Source organism: Sparus aurata, chromosome 6 (genome assembly GCF_900880675.1).
Source record: "Sparus aurata chromosome 6, fSpaAur1.1, whole genome shotgun sequence".
NCBI lineage: Eukaryota > Metazoa > Chordata > Actinopteri > Spariformes > Sparidae > Sparus > Sparus aurata.
Window position 1 is genome coordinate 30704537 of NC_044192.1, and position 20335 is coordinate 30724871.

General features: G+C 39.8%; 1 protein-coding gene across 1 annotated transcript in view; it reads right to left on the bottom strand.

The window, feature by feature from the left end:
* The window catches only part of itpr1b (inositol 1,4,5-trisphosphate receptor, type 1b), a 92197-nt gene that overhangs the window by 57188 nt on the left and 14674 nt on the right, over positions 1–20335 (bottom strand). The window contains 29 exon segments of the mRNA XM_030419639.1: positions 7–207; positions 344–469; positions 1062–1199; positions 1285–1356; positions 1511–1678; positions 1803–1968; positions 2064–2118; positions 2430–2568; positions 2662–2855; positions 3637–3790; positions 3880–4021; positions 4117–4368; positions 4801–4992; positions 5078–5197; positions 5655–5827; positions 5920–6078; positions 6163–6304; positions 6459–6619; positions 6719–6818; positions 10696–10850; positions 11421–11450; positions 11562–11606; positions 12740–12844; positions 13113–13259; positions 13491–13574; positions 13697–13795; positions 15503–15661; positions 16562–16648; positions 16765–16880. Of these exon segments, the coding sequence (XP_030275499.1) occupies positions 7–207; positions 344–469; positions 1062–1199; positions 1285–1356; positions 1511–1678; positions 1803–1968; positions 2064–2118; positions 2430–2568; positions 2662–2855; positions 3637–3790; positions 3880–4021; positions 4117–4368; positions 4801–4992; positions 5078–5197; positions 5655–5827; positions 5920–6078; positions 6163–6304; positions 6459–6619; positions 6719–6818; positions 10696–10850; positions 11421–11450; positions 11562–11606; positions 12740–12844; positions 13113–13259; positions 13491–13574; positions 13697–13795; positions 15503–15661; positions 16562–16648; positions 16765–16880 (3881 nt within the window).

The window sequence follows — 20335 nt, forward strand, 5'->3', positions numbered from 1 at the left end:
ACCGACCTCAGCCATGACAATGTCCTGACACTTCTTGATAAACTTGTTCTCGGCCTTCACAATGGTCTGCAGGAACTTCAGATATTGAACATGTCGACCATGGGTCTCAGTACAGTGGACAAAGTGTTGAACTACTCGCTCGTTGATCTCACTGCACAGCTGGAAGTTATTCATGAAGATGTGCTGCATGGTGACTGCCTCTAGGATCTGAGAGAGTTGGAAAAAAGGGGGAGAAAACGGAGTCTGTTAAAATGAATAAAGATGAGTGAATTTCTATTTTCCCAAAAGACAGTATTGTGAAAACAATCCCTGGGAGTAAAGCTGAGTTGCCTGTATGACTCACCCCTGGGTTAAGAAACAAGTTGATGTGTTTGTGGAGAAGAACCTGATTCTGCTGATTTCCTGCACAGAAATTCTGCAGGAACTCATGAGCCAGTTTCATGATCTCCTGCATTCGAACATCCTCGCCCTGATGCACAAAAACAAAGTAGGACATCCTTATTAACTACTTTCCACTAATGGAGAACTGCAAATGTGTAAAAGCCATGCAGAGCTCCAAGCAGATTCAGTTACTACTCGCTAGCTGCACAGCACACAGAGCTAACTAGCCTCGATACTATCAAAAAATGTCTTGTCACTCGATACCAAATTATCATAATTTAGGATTTTGTCTCATCAGCGCAGGTGAGCCAATAAGCATGCGGCATGCTTGTGTTGCCAAGAACTAATAGTGCTAGTGATTGGCTATCTAGAGGCATGCAGGAAAAACACTAGGTTACCCCAGAGACTGGGCTCACCACGCCCAGCCCTATAGATGTGCAATGATAACTGAGCCAGCTTTTTCCCATAGCGGGAAATTGTCCACTCAACTCAGGTCATATAGTGTAAGAATAGGTGTTCTGGGTGCAGAGTGGGAAAGAAAGAGGCGGCATTCTCCCTATTACAAGTCAGTGTACCATTAAAATGATTCTGAATCTGTTATTTTCTAATGTAAAAAAGTTGCATGATGTTACTTTAAAGCTTCCTAATTATTTTTCAATATTGCAGTTGCAGTGTTGCACCTTCTCATAGGGGATCTGTAGGAGCTCCAGCACCACACTGTGAGCTCCCATGTTCCTCAGCAGCCTCTGCTGCTGTTTCTTACTCTTCTTCCCTGAGCTCCCCTCCTGGACACACAGCTTACTGAGACGCAGCAGGATCTGAACACACACAGCAGGATGATTTTAATCACAGGCAACAAATCCTAAACATGAACATACAGGATTACAATGCAAATGAGCATACCTCTTTTACAACCCTGTAGTTGTAACTGCTGGTGCTTTCTGTCTTTTTCTTGTCTGAACCAGGGGAGTCTCCCTGTAAAACAATAAGAGATAAGAAGACATCCTTTAAGTCTTTAGCATTGCAAGAGGATTAAGACTAATACAATCTATATTGAGACATATTGCCTTTTAATAAACATTTCTTCTTCATCAGTAAGACAAACGTTTCCATGTGCAGTACACTGTACCTTATTTTTGTTGTCAGACTCTGAAGGTCCATCTCCATCCATCCCATCCTCTCCTTGTCTCTTATAAACCCACAGTTCAGACTTCTCCACGATAGAACGCAGCTGGTCCAGATCTGACTTGATCTGCTTGTAGTTATCCACATCCTGACTGGTCACCAGCAGCTGGACCTATATTTAGGAGAAAAGTGTAAATGTGTAACTTAAACTACTACTAACAGATACTAACAGCTTGTGAACATATGAGTGCTAGCCCAGATTTATGCATGGTAAGATAAAGAGTGTAAACGCCTACTTGTTTGAAGGCCATGAGGACCTCCTGCCTCTGACTGAAGTGTCTGAAGAGCAGGTGAAGGGCCCCAGACACGAGAGGAGGGTAATCATGCATGGTCAGGTGCAGCAGGACCCTCAGGAAGGTACGACCTCCATGGTCATCCAGGTCTAGTGGAGTGTTCTCCTCACTAAAACATAATTGGAGCAGAAATTACTCAAACTTTGTCTCGCTTTATTTTTCTTAACAAAACGGCTTAGCAACGACTAGCAAGCTATGGATTACCTTCCTCCAAAAATCCCTTCTGCCTGTTCTTCGATGTTCTCAAAGTCGAGGTTTCCTAGAGTCATTGAAAAATATTTCAAAGAAATCGCTTTCAACATCTAAATGTGATAAAATGTTAAACAATAATAACAGAAATGATTTTTTCAGAATACTGTAGGCCTTTTAAAGACCACAGCAGACATGACAGCGTTGCCTTCTCATAGCAGGAAAAGCATGACAGTGAGACAGCGTGCCAAGTATCAGGACCTTTGAAGTCGTTCAGCTAATTGGAATGTTTATGTAAATAACTACATCTGTGCTTTTCTTGCCATTACAAGCCTTCTGTGTCTGCTTTAAAAAGGTATAATAAATTAAGTGCCATCATACCTGGCATCTGTCCTGTGATATTGTTAGTCCCATTCTGGCTGGGAGTGTTATCTCCTTGTGGGTTGTTCTCATCAAACTCACGTTTGAAAATACAAAGCAGGCAGGAGATCCTGTAGTCTAGTCGTACATTCAAAATGAACTAAAGGAAAAGACAAAAAGTTACAAAACAAAAATATATAAAGAGAAACCAAGTGTTTGCCATCAAGGAAGAATATGTTTCCTTGTGTTCTACCTGTAGAATCTCAATGACTTTAAGCTTCGTGTCCATGACCATGATGTCCTCTCTCTCTGGTTCAGTCTGAGTTTTAACCACATCTCCCTCAGGCTGATGAGTTGGCGTGGTGGGCAACAAGCCGCCTCCACGCAGCACAACCTGGGTCATCAACTCCCCGACTCCATGAATGGATTTCATCACATTACTGCCAGCTACAGAAACAAAGCAGTAATAATGTTGAAATCCTCAGAAATTACAAATGTTAGAGTGGTATGACATTACTTCTTCTCACTTTGGATACGTGAACACAATAAATCAACCATGAAATGTATTTGAACAGATTAAATGTTGCAACCCATTGTACCTAACCCTAACAAACCAATGGTATCTCTATGTCAAAATCAGTTTCTGGTCATTGTATTCTTTACTAAACGTCTACGAGGATTTAGTTGCATTTGTGCTGACCATTAAATCACTTGCAGGTTCTGTATCTGTACGTAGTTGTGAAAATGAGACATTAGCTTTAGTTTAATTAAATAAATATGTCTGTGATTGATTTGTTCCTGCAAGAGAAGTTCAGGACTAAGGGAAAGGAACTACTTGAGTCTTTTGTATGTTGATATGTACAGTCAATTATTTGATGAACTGAATCGTTAATTCTATAAAACTATTTTAATAATCACTGAATCGACTTGATTAATTTTTATGTGAAAAAAATATTCGATTTCAGCTTCTTTAATGTAAATATTTTTTGTTTTCTTTCGTCTCAGGCTTTGCCTGATTAATATTTTTCACCACTTTCTGACATTATATTAGAACAAACAACTAATAACCTACTAAATAAAATAAAATAATACTAAAAAACAATTGAAAGATTAATGATAAATAAAAATAATCATTAGTTGCAGCCCTAGTGATATTACATCAAAGGCAGAAAAGGACATTAGTTTTCCCTGATGAACAGTAAAGCGACTTAAGGAGCTGGATGTTTACCTTTGTTTTCCTCTCCTTTCTCAATCTTGTTGATGGGGTAAATGGTGCTGACATGGACACAGTCTAAAATGTTCAGTAAGATCTTTGTCAGTCGCAACAGGTCGCTAAAGTTGTAGAAACCGAAGTATATAAGGTTCCTTGCCAGGTTCACTACCTGTTGACAAAATGCAAAACATTGATTTATAACTGACTTAAATTTATGTGACTTCTCATCTGTTCACATCATCCACACAGACCTATTACCTCAAAGGTAAGCTTGTTTTTTTCTTTGTCGGAGAAGGGAATGTTCTGTGACACCACCTCTCTCAGGTAGTTTTCCACAAAATCCATTGTGAGGCAGAACCGCTCTTTGATCTCATCTCTGGTGGTTCCATCGTTGTCATAGCTGGATAATTAGAGGAGAATCAAATCTAAAAGATGCTGTGACATCTGGTAAAAGGCAATAAAAGTCAATTAAAAGCATTCATGAGACAAACTCACTCATCAATAGCAATCTTGGAGGGAATCTCAGACCAAAGACGGGCATATTTGACAGGTGTGACTTGCTCCTGTGGGTCACGGTCCACGTGCATGTGGAGCATCAGGCGGCAGAAAGACGCCCGCAGGTCAAAGGGCAGATCCTCATCAGACATAGAGCGCAGGATCAAATCCACATCCAGCTGACCAGAAATCTTGTTGATGGCCAGGTATTGACGGTCCAGACACATTCGGGCAAAGAGGTTCAGCTGACACCTATGATAGCATAATATGTGGGTTGGGAATGATTTGTATCAGAATAACGATTATTTTCAATACCGATTTATTTGCTGATCATTTTTACATCTAATTGATTCATTGTTTAGTCTTCAAAATGTCAAAAATTTTGTAAAATGCTCATCATTTTCCCAGAGCCCAAAGTGATGTCTTCAAATTGCTGCTTTGTCCAACCAACAGTCCTAAATACATAGGGTCTTCATTTAATACCATAAATGACAAAGAAAAGCAGCAAATCGATTCACAACCAGCAAATGTTTGGCATTCTTGCTTAACAAATGACTGAAAAAAAGACTAAATGCTCATCAAAATAATTGGCAACTTTCTTTCCATTTAACTAATCAATTAATCAAATCATCATTGATGTTATACAGTGTAGATATTTTCATTGTGTACAATCAAAGATCTCACCTGTAGTAGCTGACCACCTCCTGGTCCTCCTTTTGGCCTTCCTTTGCATCCTGGGCCAACTCCCGGATGCTCTTACTGCGGATTTCTTTACAATTGTCTTTCCAGAAGAGCCAGACCTCTTCTTCATCCTCTGCCTCTACCGGACTCTCTCCGTTTGATGGCGCCTCGATCTCAAACCTCGACAGGACCAATCTGTTGAACAGCATTAATATTACTTCTTAAAGCTTGTTTCAGTTTCGCAAAAAAATCTAATAGTTAAGAAGAATAAGAGGCTAACTTAGTCTCGATGAGGATGTCACCATTGGTTGGGTCCAGTACTGCGTTGCAGATGAGCTCCTGTGTCACAGGGATGGACTTGTGCATGGAAACACAGAGATCTGAGAGGTAGTCCAGAAACCTGGAGACAGGTTACAATACATTACGATTTTAATTTGTTTTTCACAGGCACTGGAGATAAGACATTTAACAGATACGCATTGATCAATTTCATATATCATATGACATAAGTTTAGGAAGTACACAAAGTTAGAATATGAACGCCTTGCTTCGCTCAGTACTATAACAGCTAAAATTGTGAGGGTCTCACTTGTCCAAACTTCTGGATCAGCCTGATTCAGAAATCATAAACAGCACCTGACAGGACTTCAACACAACCAAAACACACACTGTCAGCAAATTACCTACAGTGCCAAGGTCATGCACAAGCAGTTTCACTCATACTCCTCTGAATACATTTACATATATTTACATTCCTCAGCAGCTGTTACACAAACAAATCCGAACCCAACTGGCCAAAGACACTTCTCCTGTGCCAATATACCAGCCAAGGCCTGTTGCTTCCTTGCGGGCCTCACCTTGGCTCCCGATTCTTCCTCACTAGAGTGACGAACGTGTCTATCTCTGCAGCAGTGATATGTTTCTCCAGCAGCTTCCGGTTGTTGTGGAGCAGAGCTGTTATTGTGTCTTCTGCCAGCACATCATATCCTATCTGCTTTTGCATGAAGCGGAATTGTTTAGCTATGTATTCCTGTAAAGAGAAGCAAAGGAGCGGACAGTTACCGCAAAGAAAAAGTCTTGGTAGAACGTAGGGGTCACAGTGGAGTTGATGTGTTCACCTACCTGGTTCTTCCTGTAATCCTGCTGGGAATGCCGTAACACTCTGTAGCAAAGCCTGCAAATATGTCTAAAAGGAGCATGGCGCTGGTCTCCGAGTTCCTCCAGTCGGAGCATGGGACCATCACCACTGTCTGTGAAAGGGGCTTGGAGAAGTTTGAAAATCTGAAATGGAAATATAGGATTTCAATATCTAAAAATGTAAACTTGAAATCGATGCATTTACAGTCTGTGGGGTTTAAGACCAACCTGCTTGAGGATATTCTGCTCTCTCATGAGTTTCTGTCTTTCTCTGTTGGGTTTGTTAACCATTATCTCCAAAACATCCTGCCCACTGTTGGGGATGTCCACAACAAAGAAAACTAGATCTTCCAGGAGCTTGGTCACAAACCTGAAAAGTGTACAAAACAGCAACAGTAAAAACAGACTGTATTAGCTGCTACTTCAGTGATATCTGTGATTCCTTCTATTAGCTATCCACAAATGTTGTATCATTGTGTTTTTTTAAACATAATAATTGTACATCTTAAATTTGCAGTTGATACCTTCTTTCATTTTGTGTGATGGTTCCCTTTTCCAGCTTCCCAGCAATTGACGCCAACACTTTACTGGCATCATTGGCAAAGTCTAAATCCCGCACTTCTGCTGGTGGTACCGGTACGATAGCAAAAGCTTCTTTGTCCTCTTTTACTGCCGATGTTCCAATCTGAAAAAGAAAAAGCAAAAAAAGCAATGAATTTTGGTTTATCAGTTCAAAACAACCTCAGCTGTGCTTTACATCCTGACCTAACCATTAGCTACTTACCCGTAACATAACAGGTTTCTCCTCCTCCTTGTCAATAGGGTTGTTGGTGCTATGGACCCATGTGTTGGTGCACAAGTGTCTTAGTCTCACATAGGAGCTCCTACAAGCAACAGAGGAAATTATTTTGAAAAAAATAAATGAAGATTCAGGTAAAAATAAGACAAAATTGAGAATCTGGCCAGTTTTGGAGAACTTGCAACTGGTCCTATCAAAAGTGCCCTTTTGGGATGAACCTTCTTTGGACTAACTTTCAACTTCTGACAATGAGACACAGACACACCTCTGTTTGTGGGGAACTACTCAAAGAAAAATGTAAGGCGCTTTAACAGGCTCATTAAGAAGGATTCCTCAGTTTCAGGATTTTCGGAGGGCACTATGTATAAAATAGCAATTTAGAGACCACATTCAAGCTCAAGATGAACTCGTTTCATTTGAGATACAAAATAAGTTTCCCTTTTGATCCCTCATGTCAAATAGAAACCATGCACACAAGATATCTCACAGTCTAATGGGACAATTTCCAAGAAGTTTGACAAGCACATTCATGTTCCTGTGCCAACTAAAAGTTGTTGATCCTGTGGCCTGCTTACTAGCACCATACTCAGGACAAATTAATGTGCATAAACTTGACTTAGCAGTATTACAGCAGAATACTACTAGAAGCAAAGTAGTATGTGGCAGTAGTAGTAGTATTTGTTTTGGTAGCAGTGATAGGAGCAGTCAGGGACATTTGTTATATGGCATACACTCTTTCCCTCACCATTTTTGTGTCTGTATGTCTACTGTGTGATCTTTCAAACGATGCTCAGCTTAAGCTTAATCAGGAAGATCATCTTAATGTCCACACAATCACAATTTTCTTCACTCCCCTATTATTAATCAGCTGACGATAGACGTTTACTCTATCAGTTAAACCAACCACGTTTTGCCTCAATTAAATCAACCAATCATGTCGTTGCTGGCAAACCTTCTCTACTCTGCTGTTGTCAGCCGTCGTTTCAGTGCAAAATCGTTTCTGCCCACCTTCACCCCCAACACCTCCAACATATCCAAGCTCACCAGAGTCCACCATCCAGATTAACCATCATCTTCATCCCATCACCACTCACAAGTTCACCCTCCCTCTTAAAACAGAATGGATGTCACAGTGGGGCTTAATTGCCAAAGACTCATATTTCTATTTCTATATGTTCAAAACTCTAGTGAGATGGCATTTGTTTAGAGTCCAGGTCAATTAAATCAGCTGTTTTCAAACAGTTAAACTGACATCATCATCGTGGGATCAACTGAGTGCCACAAAGCCATTGTTTATCAAAAGTAATTACATGACATCTTGATATCTAAAAAGACTTACTAGTAACCAACTCATCAGCCCCCACTTGATACTGAACAATTTAAATACATCAGGGGAACTTAATAATACGACACAGTCAAACACCACATAATTTTATATGGCCTCATAAATCATGATAAAGTCATCATAAATATACACGTCACTGAAAAGGTGGCAACACAAACGTTTGAAGTAAAAGTGCAACACAGAGATGAGATTTATTGCACATTGTATAAAACACGTGAACCTAATAAAGTGGTAAGTCAGTGTGTGTGTGTGTGTAATATATATATATTTATATATATATATATAGATATATAGATAGATAGATAGATATTCTTGCTATCCTCGCTACTCAGGAGTAACAAGCGAGCACAATATGTAAACAAAATTCCATTGTAGGGAAGACACTGCTTACTTTGTGTGTGGCTGTACAGATAAGCCGATAGTGACCTGTACAGTATCATCTGTCCCCCATTAAGTACTAAACCTTTGCAGATAGTAAAGTCTGAGCCAGGTACGTCTTTCATGCTCACTGCACGTGAGTAACAGCAGGTGGGTGTGTCTACGCGCGCGGGTGTGTGTGTGTAGCCACTCAGGCAGACAGCAGACCGTAGTCATATTCTTGGCAGGCATTACGCAAACGCCTACTGAAGCTAACAGGCTTACCTTTGTGTACTGGTTCTCCGAGGTATTAATCAGTCGCCTGGCTAAAGTTTGAGGGACAGGGTTATTTCAGGTAGGAATGGGTGGTGCTAACAGTTGTAGCCTGCACGCACACCTGACGATGTGACACAATGGAGGCTTTGACACGAGGCGGAGAGCCTGTGTTCTTATCTGATGTGTGGTGACAGGGAGAAATGTACTATTGTAATTTTAGAACTATACATTCTCTATCACACAATACTGTCAACAAGATTAGAGGAGTGCAGCAGAGTCTGATTACAGATGTAAATATCACATAATTTTGAGTGTTTGTAAGTCATTACACAACATCTAGTTTGTGGTTTTAGCTCAGACACACAAGTGATTAAAAGGCATTTTACAATGTAGTTTTTTCTACTATTGTGCCAACTATCCATGCCTACTTGCAGCCTGATGACAGCCATTTCCTGTTTAATACAATGGTGGGACTTGCTGTCTTTGGACAGTATCATCCCATCTAAAGGTTGTGTCAATGATTATTTGACTTTTCCACTGAAGTAGCACCATCCATATTGAATTAGGGCTGCACAATTATATCAAATATATTGAATATTGGATATCGCAATACAGCAAAGTGTGATATCCAAATCACAAGTAACTGCAATTTTTTGATAAAAGGTCTAATGTGTGGTAAAACAACATTATAATAAGTACTGTAGTGCTGCAGAGGTGTCCTGGCCCATACATCTTATTTCCTACATGTAAGAAAACATGTTTGTTTGGTACAGACTAGGGCAGTCACAGTTTTAGATTTTCACTATATAATTTTATTGTGGCCTAATAAATTCTCAATAATGAATTTATCGGGATATCTATAGAGATCTGATAAAAAAGCTAGCATGAGTGCAGGGAGGTGGAGAGAGTCTGTAACTGTAACTTTAGAAAACACACAAAAAGTACAATAACAACAAATGTAATTAGAAGAAGCAAAATCTAAAACATCTTTGCTGTATTATTCAGACAATATAATCACATTTGTATTATTAACACAATTTCAATATTTCATTGTTTAGTATGACGGTTATTGTGAATATAGGAACATTGCAACACCCCAGGTGCAGACCCAAACAATTGTCACATTATTATGATTTCAATTGTTTTTCACTGAAAATGAAAATTTTGATGTAAAACGGATCATCTGCACTAAATGTGAATCATATTGCAATACAGTCAAAGATTTTCTTAAATATAATGTTGAACTGACTACACACAGGATAAAGTCTAAATAGAAAACAAAAATCTAGCCAATGAAAAGCCACAGAAAATAATAAACTTTTGATCCCTACAATAAATAAAATAAAAAATTCACAAACTATATGACCACACTACTAACACCATGTCCCCCCGCCATCTGTCCTGCAACAACCAAACACAAACAATAATCTCTCGTTTGATCATTGAGTCAATAAGTGGACAGGAACCCTTTCTTTGTGTCTTGGTTACCAGCTGTTTGCTCGGGTCAGAGTTGCAAAACAAAACAAACCGTCATCACCTCCGAAACTGCCTTCTTAGTAATCTTCCAAATTCCCCTTCGACTCTACACATGAGTCAAATGATACCAGCCACTGTTTGAGTCTCTGTAGTCTTGACATCACTGTGGTCTTGATTAGATTGCAGTGTTGACACATTTTCATTTCACCCGTTTACCTCCATATTTTCCCACATCCCTGATGTTATGTTTCCATTACAGAACAGATATAGCTCAAACTGAGGGGTCTCTGACGTTATCTCTGATATTTTAATGTCAGGTCTTTCTCACTTCTTAGCAGTCTTGGGCCTGTTTGTACACTGATGGTGTGAATGTTCGCCAGCCTTTAGTATTACATACACAGGTAGTCATGTTTGTATCCTTATCATGTTTGTATCCTCTGTGATATCTGGATGTTTCAAATGAGTCTAGGCAGAAGAACTATATTTTTGGTGTCTGGTTATGTTCTACCTGGGCACCATGGAGTCCCCGCCTCTCAGAGTGGTGGGGTCCAGCTCAAAGATTGAGGAGATGTCCATGCCATCGGGAACAGGCACCAAAGTGTACATGATCTTTTCCTGTGGAGCTCGCAGACGACCTCGTAATGCTTCATTATCTGCATCCAGCTGGAGCAAGAAAACATGCAGTGAGAGGGAGCAAAGCATCGGCTCCAAACGGCAGCAATGTTCACAAAATATACAAAGACCAGTGATAAAATACGGTTTTGATCCTGGACAATGATGAGACCACGGAGTGTGCATGTTTTCATTTTAGCCCACTAGGTACCACTGCTGTTAATTTCACAGATTTGCTTTGACTCTGGATTCTCTTGCTTTGACTCTGGAAGTAGTTCAGATCAGTGAAAACTTCCGTCGTCACTCCGCACATTATTTGGTCTTGTTGGCACATAGTTGACAACGACAGGTATAGGCAACACTGCCATTTAGTCCGTACAACACTGCCACCTAATGGTGATTTTTGGTGAGACATACATCAGCTGTGACCATGGCACGCGGACACCCTGTGGTGATCTACTGCTACGCAAATGAAGGCACATACAAACCAAATCAAAAGAGTTATTGATGATTAAAGAGAAACTGGACAAAAAAGCAGCAGAGGTGGTAATGCGCATGTGTAGGCAACACAATGATTTTGTGCTATGTTGCTGCAGCCAAGTAAAGATTATATGACAGTACCTGGAAATTAAAGGGAGTAAAGTCCACCACCTAGAGCAGAAAGCAAAGACCCAGCACATTATTGAACATTTTAGATCAATAGCAGTCGGGAGACCCACGTGACGTTGCTAAGCACTCAGAGGAGAAGAGAGGAAGTCTTACCGAGGATCGCTGCTCGGCACTCTCCTCCTCAAAGTCTTGATTCACCTGGGAAACAAAACCACATGTCAAATTACCCTCCTCAGCATTATTATTTTCACACTGTGGTCCCTGAACCCGGCATCCAAATTTGGTGTATGTCTCTATCAATCAATCAATCAACTTTATTTATAAAGCACTTTTCATACATGAGTATGTAGCACAAAGTGCTTTACACAGGAAACATAAAACAATAATAAAGAAAGCCCCTCCCTCCCACCCTCCGTACTATATACATGCACACATACGTACACACACATACACACACACACACACACACACACACACACACTTACTACAGGAAATAAGGAGACATGGCAAGGCACTGAGGATTGAGGAAACGCCACTTTTGGGGCCGTCCACACTGGGAGGAGTCACAGGCTGTGCCACGGGGGGCACCAGTGCCCAGGCCCCCCGACCCTGACAGACAACGAATGGCTGGGCCAAAGGGACCCAGGGACAGCACCCCCAGCAGCATCCCAGACACAGCTCCCAGTGTGGAGGACCCCCCTGAGGAAACTCTGGAGTTAACCCTTAAAAACTAAAAACATAAGATAGGATAAAAACCCTGACAAAAGATAATTTAAAGAAGTGAACAGTTAAAAGGATAAAATGCATAAGATAATAATAAATAAAATAAAATAGTATCGAAGATAAATAATTAAAAAAAAATTATTTAAAGATGAAAATTGTTTAAAAAAACAAAAAAACAAACAAAAACAAAACAAGATAGGAACAACAACATAAAATACGATAGAACCACATAAGAATGGAATAAGAATTTAAAATATTAGTTAAAAGCCTGATTAAAAAGGTGTGTCTTTAACCTTCCCTTAAAAATATAGACCAACTGTGCCAGAGAACTCAGCTGATTAAACTGACCTTAATGTTACTATATCAGATCCATACTGTTGCATGCATATGAAAGGAAATGGGCTGCGTATTTTTATGGTTTATAGGGTCTGTTGTTGCTCGTGTTTTATCGTTTCTTTTTATAGTTTTCTCATCGTCCTCTTTTCAACTTTTCTACCCTAGTGAAGCACTTGTGAACTTTTTCTGAGAAGGATACTATACTTAATAAACCTTCACTTACTTACAGAATTTTAAAAGTGTAGAGAAATACAAAATTAAAAAGTACACACCTCACCCATCTCAGCAGCCAAATAACACCCTGTGGCTAAGTGTTTAAACCTGAACAGGCTGTTCCAGTAGCCTGCACCTCCCCTACATGGGTCATGGTGGACAACCTGATGATGACAAAAGACATCAAAAAGTAGGCATTAATAATTTTCCATGTCAAACTGGTATAGAGAAATGCATTTTTGTGTAATTCTAGTATAATCATTTTCTGTAATAATATATTTCCTAACAATTTAATGCCTTCTCTCTAGTGATAAGGGCAGTTTTAAGGGCAGTCTCGCTGGTTATTAACGAGAAAACTGAATTTTAAGAAAGCCTTAAAAAGGCACAAACGACAGCAAATGAGCTTTTTTCTGGAGAACACATTGTGCTAACCTCTACTTCCCACAGTGCTTTGCTGCTTGTGGCAGAAGTGGCAGATTGTCGGCCAGTTGTTCTTAGAAAAACATACTGCTTCTTCCTGTGGTCGTCACAAGTGAGGAACTTCTCCTGCTCTGCATGAAACAACCGGACTACATCACCCTGAAATTAAACACATACACACATACAAAAGGCGCACACACACACACACACAGACACAAGTACATGAATAGTGTGTAACAGATAAAGCAGAAATTTTTACTCTTCTGTCAATATTTTGCTTTAGTTTTATTGTCTTCTCAACACATACTGTGTTTGCAATGTTTTAGTTTCTACCATGTTTTAATGTCTTTCTGCTTTGTGTAATCTATACAGAAATGTGAGGATACCTACCCCTTTAAGTATTGTTTCCTTGTTGTCACTCCATTTCATGAACAGAACAACCTTCCAACTTGTGTTGCAATTTACAGAATTAACCTGAAAGGAGAAACAGAGGCGTGTGTGAACATTGTAAATTGTGAACACTGACCAAGACTTTTTATCATTACAATACAATGCAGGCTCTGTAAAGCTCTGTAAAGCAACAAGTGTTGATGTACCTCATTGCATCCTGGGTTGTCAACAAGCTGGTGGCTGCTGGCATGTAGAGGTTGTCCAGCATTCACAGGGTTAAGGACCACTTTATCTCCAATCACCACCTGCAGGGGCAATATAAATACATGGATCATACTGCATTCAAATGAGAACTGGGTTTGGATCACTTACTGCCACTCAGAATCAAGAAGTGACACCATGTTGCAAAACGCAATAAAACATAAATGTCTTTTTCAAGTACCATCTTTAAATACAGAATCATTGGGTGAAGGGCAACAGAACATCTTGAGACAAGATGAAATACTGCTGCTCAGGGGGGCCCTGTGTGGGAGTGAGCATTAAATTCCAACTCACAACCATAAGTATGTCAGGTCCCAAGATATTAGCCGTCATTTTTCAACACTACATTTCCCTTTCCTCACAGGGTGAGCACAAACTGTAGGTAAGGGAGACCTTCTTACATTGGATCATGCTAGTCACCACATCAGCACTAGAGGGAGCCGTGGACCATATTGTGTATGAAACGACTGGATCAGACAGGTGTAGTCCTGACCCAGAGCATCACTGACCAACCACAAAGAAATACTGTATGTGAAGACGTGAACAGCAAGCACCAATACGTTTTGGCATACTCATCAGTAATAAGTTTGTGTTTGCTCATACTTCTTCGTGCACACACTCTAAGATGAACTCTGTAAGAGATCCACAGCAAGCTGGCAAGCAGACAAAAAATGACTTTTTAATGTAAAAAGGATATTAAACTTGACATTGAGATCTTGTAGAGGCTTTATGATTGTTTCAGTCCAATGACATTATAGAAGCAAGTATGTCTGATTAATTGACAAAAGAAAAACTGCTCATTTAACCACAAATGGAAACAGCAGTTTTCATACAGCTTCTCTTTCCACCGCCCTTGACCAAGACACTTGGCCCCAAACTGCAGTTACTCCCGATCCCTAACCGTTGCCTCCCCTAATTTCCACAAGGGGATTAATAACCTCTAACTTAATTAGCAAATTTGCCATCTTAACTCTATCAACTTCCATCAGCCACTTACAGAGATTGCAGCGACATGCATGATCGGCAATGGTTCACAAGTCTATAGCGCCATATTTCACATCCTTAAAAGACATGATTACCAATATAGGGTTGTACCGTATAGCACAGATATAATCCTTTTATCCCACAAATGATTGCTCTTTGCCAAAACCCAGCCCTAACAGCCTCGAGCCACTAGCCTTCAGCTGAGATGAGGAACAATTGACTGACTGATTGATATATTCTGAGGTAGTAAATATTACAGACTTAATGTAATATCATTATGTTCTGTCATCAACACTACTACACAATCCCAAATATAGTCTTATCCTAATGCCTAAGGTGTTCACCGTTATCCAACTAATCTAGCTGAATGTTAATGAGCGAACCACCAAGATGCTAAGACATCTGGATTTTGTAGCTAAAATGAATGCCGGTGTAGATAACCAACCATGTTCAGAGGGGTTTCTCCCCTTTCTCTTTCAGCTTGCCTTGTTGGACATGTATCTTAAACTGCATATTTATTGACTGTCAAAAACAACTCATAAACAATCTTTAAAAAAACAGATTGCATTCAGTTTGTCAGCAGTTCCTCATGCCTGGAAAGTCAAGCACAACTCATCAAAAGGAATTCTAGACTGATTGACTTCTACCTTTAATTCCTCTGTCTTATAAATACAAGCTGTCTGTGTGTCAATGTGACTTCTGTTTTCAAACCCTGTGAAAAGCAATGCAACATAATTAACTTCAATCCCACACCCCACTCTACCCACACTGTCTCCCAGGGACCGCAGCTTGTAGAAAGGCTGGATGTAGAACCAGGATCCCTCATTTCCCGCTGAGTCCAGAGTCACTCTCATGGCATTCTTCTCCAACAGTGCAGGTAGGCGCTTGTTCACTGTCAGATATTTATTGCTTTTCAAGTGCAGCAGCTGTTGATAAAACAAGAAACAGCAATACATGGTAACAAGACACATGGTTACTATAAATGACATATTCTTGAAAAAGTGGACAGAAGCTGGAACAAGGATGGAAATATGTCACAGTTGGCCAGAACAGGACCCAAGGGAACGCTTTACTGAAAATATGCATCTCCACAACTGTTTGGTGCCTTTACTGCATCTTCACATTGTTAAACTACTAGGAATCTCTTTTCTCTAAATGCTTCCCATGACCTCTGCTGGTTCATCGGTTTAATCAGCAGTTCCCAGACCTGTCAAAAATAATCTATTAGCAACTAGACTGGATCCTATAAGCGCTGCATATTTTTGGGAATCCCCAGCCAACTTAACTTAATGCCTAGCTTAATCCTATAACTTGATTAATGGTGTTAAAATCAGTGAGTTTGCAGAGTGGACCCAATGACACTTGGATGCAAAATTCTAAGTGCACCTCTCTGTATTAGATGCTATTAATATTATATGTAACAAAGTTAGACCATCTTTGCAATGACATTCTGAAATCTATCAAGTATTTCCTAAGGCCAACCAGGAAACCAATTGGTGTTCACTTTATCTTTGGAATGAAAGTGCCCTGCATCTAGGACATCTTACACTGTATGCATTGTGTGCATGTTTGAGCAGGAATGCATGACCATTCTTGGTTTTAGATGATTTCATACCTGTGTGCAAACTATTCCTGGGTGGTGAGCAAAGTAAGATAACACATTACAACAGACAACTTTACAGAAGACCTTTATGCTCAGGCAATTATTTAAAACTCTTCTCTGATTAAAACAGAATTAAAGTCAATAGTATCAGGCACACTGTGTCAAACATGTTGCTGCAGTTCTCTTAACCAAAGCACCTTATCTCATTGGTTCCTGAACGCACCTGGATGACATTTCCATACTGGATGACTGTTCCCAGCAGCTTGCGATTTTCAGACTCATTCTGCTTCTTCTCCAGGTCAGCAGCATGCTGAAACAGAGAGAAGGGACCACAAACTGTTGCTTTATTTCACTTGAAAATGTATCCATATTATCACGGTGAAAAAGGTCAAAGAGCCGACAAATAAAGGTGAGGAGGGCCCGTACGTGGAGTTTGGTGAGGAGAACTGTGTCGGTGGTGCTGTTGCCTCCAGGTTTGGCCGCTTTCCAGAACTGTTTCTGTGCTGAGTATCTGTTCATGGGACACAGTCTGAAAAGGCAGTCTGAGGAAGACAAGAAGAGAGAGCATTACTTTTTCTCAACAAATACCTCACTACCTAAGGAATATTAGCAATGAGAAAGAAATAGACAACAAAATCATCTAATTTATCTTGCACTCTAACACTCCATGTTAATACCTTGAGTAACCATGAGTTAATTGCTTAATTCAAAGTTTTGTATATGTGATTCACTTTGTGTTAGAAAGCAGTAAATCCTGCACAAATTCTGGCAAAAACAATACCAGACAAGTCCTAGCTAGTCAGACCACATAACTTTACTCACAAATTGCACTGGGCCATCTTCGCCTGAGAATCGGCAAGATTTGCTTATATAATGCCATATCAACATTAAAGCGAAAGATTAACAACAGTTTTGCCCAGCTGGGCAGTCTTGACTTGGATATGCAGCAAACAAATCCAAATATTTGCATCAACCTTTTTCCTTTAGTGTCACAACTAGGCAACAACTTCCATTTGTACGCATTATATATCAAAATGCTTTCATACTGCCTACAGGAGAAACACTTTCATTTTCTTTACCCTCTGTGAACTCTTCTCTGAAGGCTTCCTTGACACCAAAATATTATGAATTTATTAAATCTTCATATGATGTGAACATGGCTATGGCTATGCAATGTTGCAGATCCAGTGATGTGGCTATTAAAGGGCAACAAGGCAAGATCACCAACCAGACAGACAGACAGAAATGTAACTTTTCTTTGGCATCTCGACAACACCCACGAAACTTGTGGATTAACCGGGACAGCTACTAAGTCACCTTATTTGTACTGTTGATGCTTTCAGACATCCCACCCACAGTCAGTACAAACCTCCTGCCAAATCCTTACACCTCATCTCTCACATACACATTTTAACAATGGAGTCTCAGTCAAGATATTTATTGTTCCTGGTTCACTCGTGCAGCTGTCCAACAATAATGTGCTTTTTTAAACAAACCCCGTTTGCCAGAAAGAATGACATATGCCATTTTCCTTGTCCTGTTTGCTTACTGGTAGAAGGGACCTTGATGAGCTATAACCAGGATAAAAATAGTCATCCATCAGAAATGTGGCCAACAGAGGAGTCTCCAGTGATTAGCAATCATGGGGCAGGGGGTGAAGGAGAGGAGACAAAGGACCAAAAATTAAAATGGGTCACTGGGAGAACATCTGTCTGCTAGTAATGAACAAATGGGGTTGTGGAGAAATAAACTGGGGCAGGGGACTACTTAGCAGAGGGTACATTCACAGCACAAAACTATAAAGTGATGACAAAATAATGAAGACTTGTTAAATTATGTTTAATGAAAACAAGAAAACATTGAAGGAACACAGTTGAAATATTAACCCTAACCCTAATAATTGTAGGTAGTATATTTCATCTAGGTTAAATTGCTAAACAAACTTTACAAGGCTGTCAAATTCAAACTTTATCATCACCAAAAACATCACCAAACCCTGCAGGCACACCTGGTAAATGATTAACTTAGCAGAGTAGCTAGCTGTGGCTGAAATCACTCCCTATTCAATACAGAGGTCACTTTATTGCAGTCCCTCAAATCCTGAGTGTGAAATTTATATTCTGTATCGTGACTTGTGTCACATTTTATAGATGTGAGAATTATAGCTGAGTGACTTTACACCTGTCAGGGATGACAGGCTTATTATACAGGGAGAAGTGAATGAGAGAACAGGGGGTGATTTATCTAAATGTAAGGCAATAATAGCACTGCAGTCACATCTGTATTTGACAGGTTTAACTGTGAAAAGTCTTCCAGTACAATAAAATGCTGTTCTTGCAGAACAGAGGTTGTCACACAAATAATAAATAAACCTCGACCTCAGAGGTACTTGCTTGTAGAATATAAATGTTGAAGTTCAACTCTGACTCAAGAGTCAGCCTGGTGCTACCTAGTAAAGATGATAGTTTGGTTTTATTTGTCCAGTTGTTTCTGGATGTCTGTGTGTTGTACTTGGGACGTGGCAGAAGCCTAACAGACAGCATCTAAAATTTCAGCAACTTTGTGTTTTACCAGAGACAATATCATGCTGTGTTTTCAAGTGTTTTCCTTGCAACTGCTTTGGACTAATTAAATAATCCCTATTTCGTACTTTATGGGCTTGTAATGACTGCATGGGTATTGTTTAAATAAACAGTTTTCTTCCTTCTGTAAAAAACTAGAATAACAGCTGCAGCACTCCTGCAATGCTCACAAACAGCACACAATCTGAAACACAAACAAGATGCATTAAGTAAGACAAACGTAAATTGACATCATAACATGTAATCTCTGTAATTCTATAATATTAAGCTATTTATGGAAGAGTTTTACATTTAAAACAAAATTAATCCAGAGTATATTACTGTACTGTAGCAATGGTTGTGAGCACTCAGAAATGTGCAGGGGTCCCCTGCTAATAATTTTCTAACAAGGCAATCAGCATCAGCAATCAACCTGTATTTCTCAAAATGCACGCGCGCACACTCACACACGAACATATTCACATACTTAATTTTATGTACGGTATCAGCCACTCAGATCAGAGAGACAGAGGTTTAAACTGCAGTTTTACAGCTCTCCGTGTTACAGACTATCTAAATAGCTCAAGTGTGGTGCTACATGGTCGTAAGGCTTTAGTCCTGCTACACTTTGCTTCTGTTCAACACTGGCCTTAATAAGAGGGGTAAGACTACAACCTGTGGTACAGTTAAGCATGTCCTCATAATATCTTCATTATTTCTCTGCTAAAAGGGACAAAGGGAAGGCGTTTGTTCTCATCCGAATCTATGCCTCAAGGCCAGAAGCTGATGTACCCTGTGCAGATGCTAAAGCCCCCTGATGCAAATATGGATATTTTATATCATCCTACATAAATGAAACTTATATGACTTTATCATAGATATTTAATACAATGCATTTTCAAATGTGCCATAACTTGTAATCTGGAGACTATGTTCTCAAACAGCTTTTTTCAAAATAAGAGATACAGTATGACATGCAGGGCCATACATACAGCTGCAACCAGCATCTCTATAGGTCACTATGTCAGTTTGTCCACAACACTTTCCTCACCTTCTAGCAACCTTTTCTCTGCAGGGGGCTGACATTTGGCCAGTTGGTTAAAAAGGGGATGTGGCAATGGGAGTGGCCTATAATAAACTACTGACATGATTTATAGGCCAACAGCACATTGAGTGCAGGCAGGGTTAGTCAGCTGTTACTGCTCTTCTTCTTTGAATATGATTTGAATAGCACAGTTAGAAACAGACAAGTGAAGTTGATTCTTTGCATGCTGAAATGAAAAGGTAGTGCCTTGTTTAAATGCACTAGTGCACTGCCCGTAGGAAGCATGTATTCCTATGGAAAAGTGGGAGGTTCAGTAGCTTTTTCATGGATGGCAAAATGAGGTTGTGTCTGAAGGTGGGACATCAGGGATATAACTTTTGATTATACCATT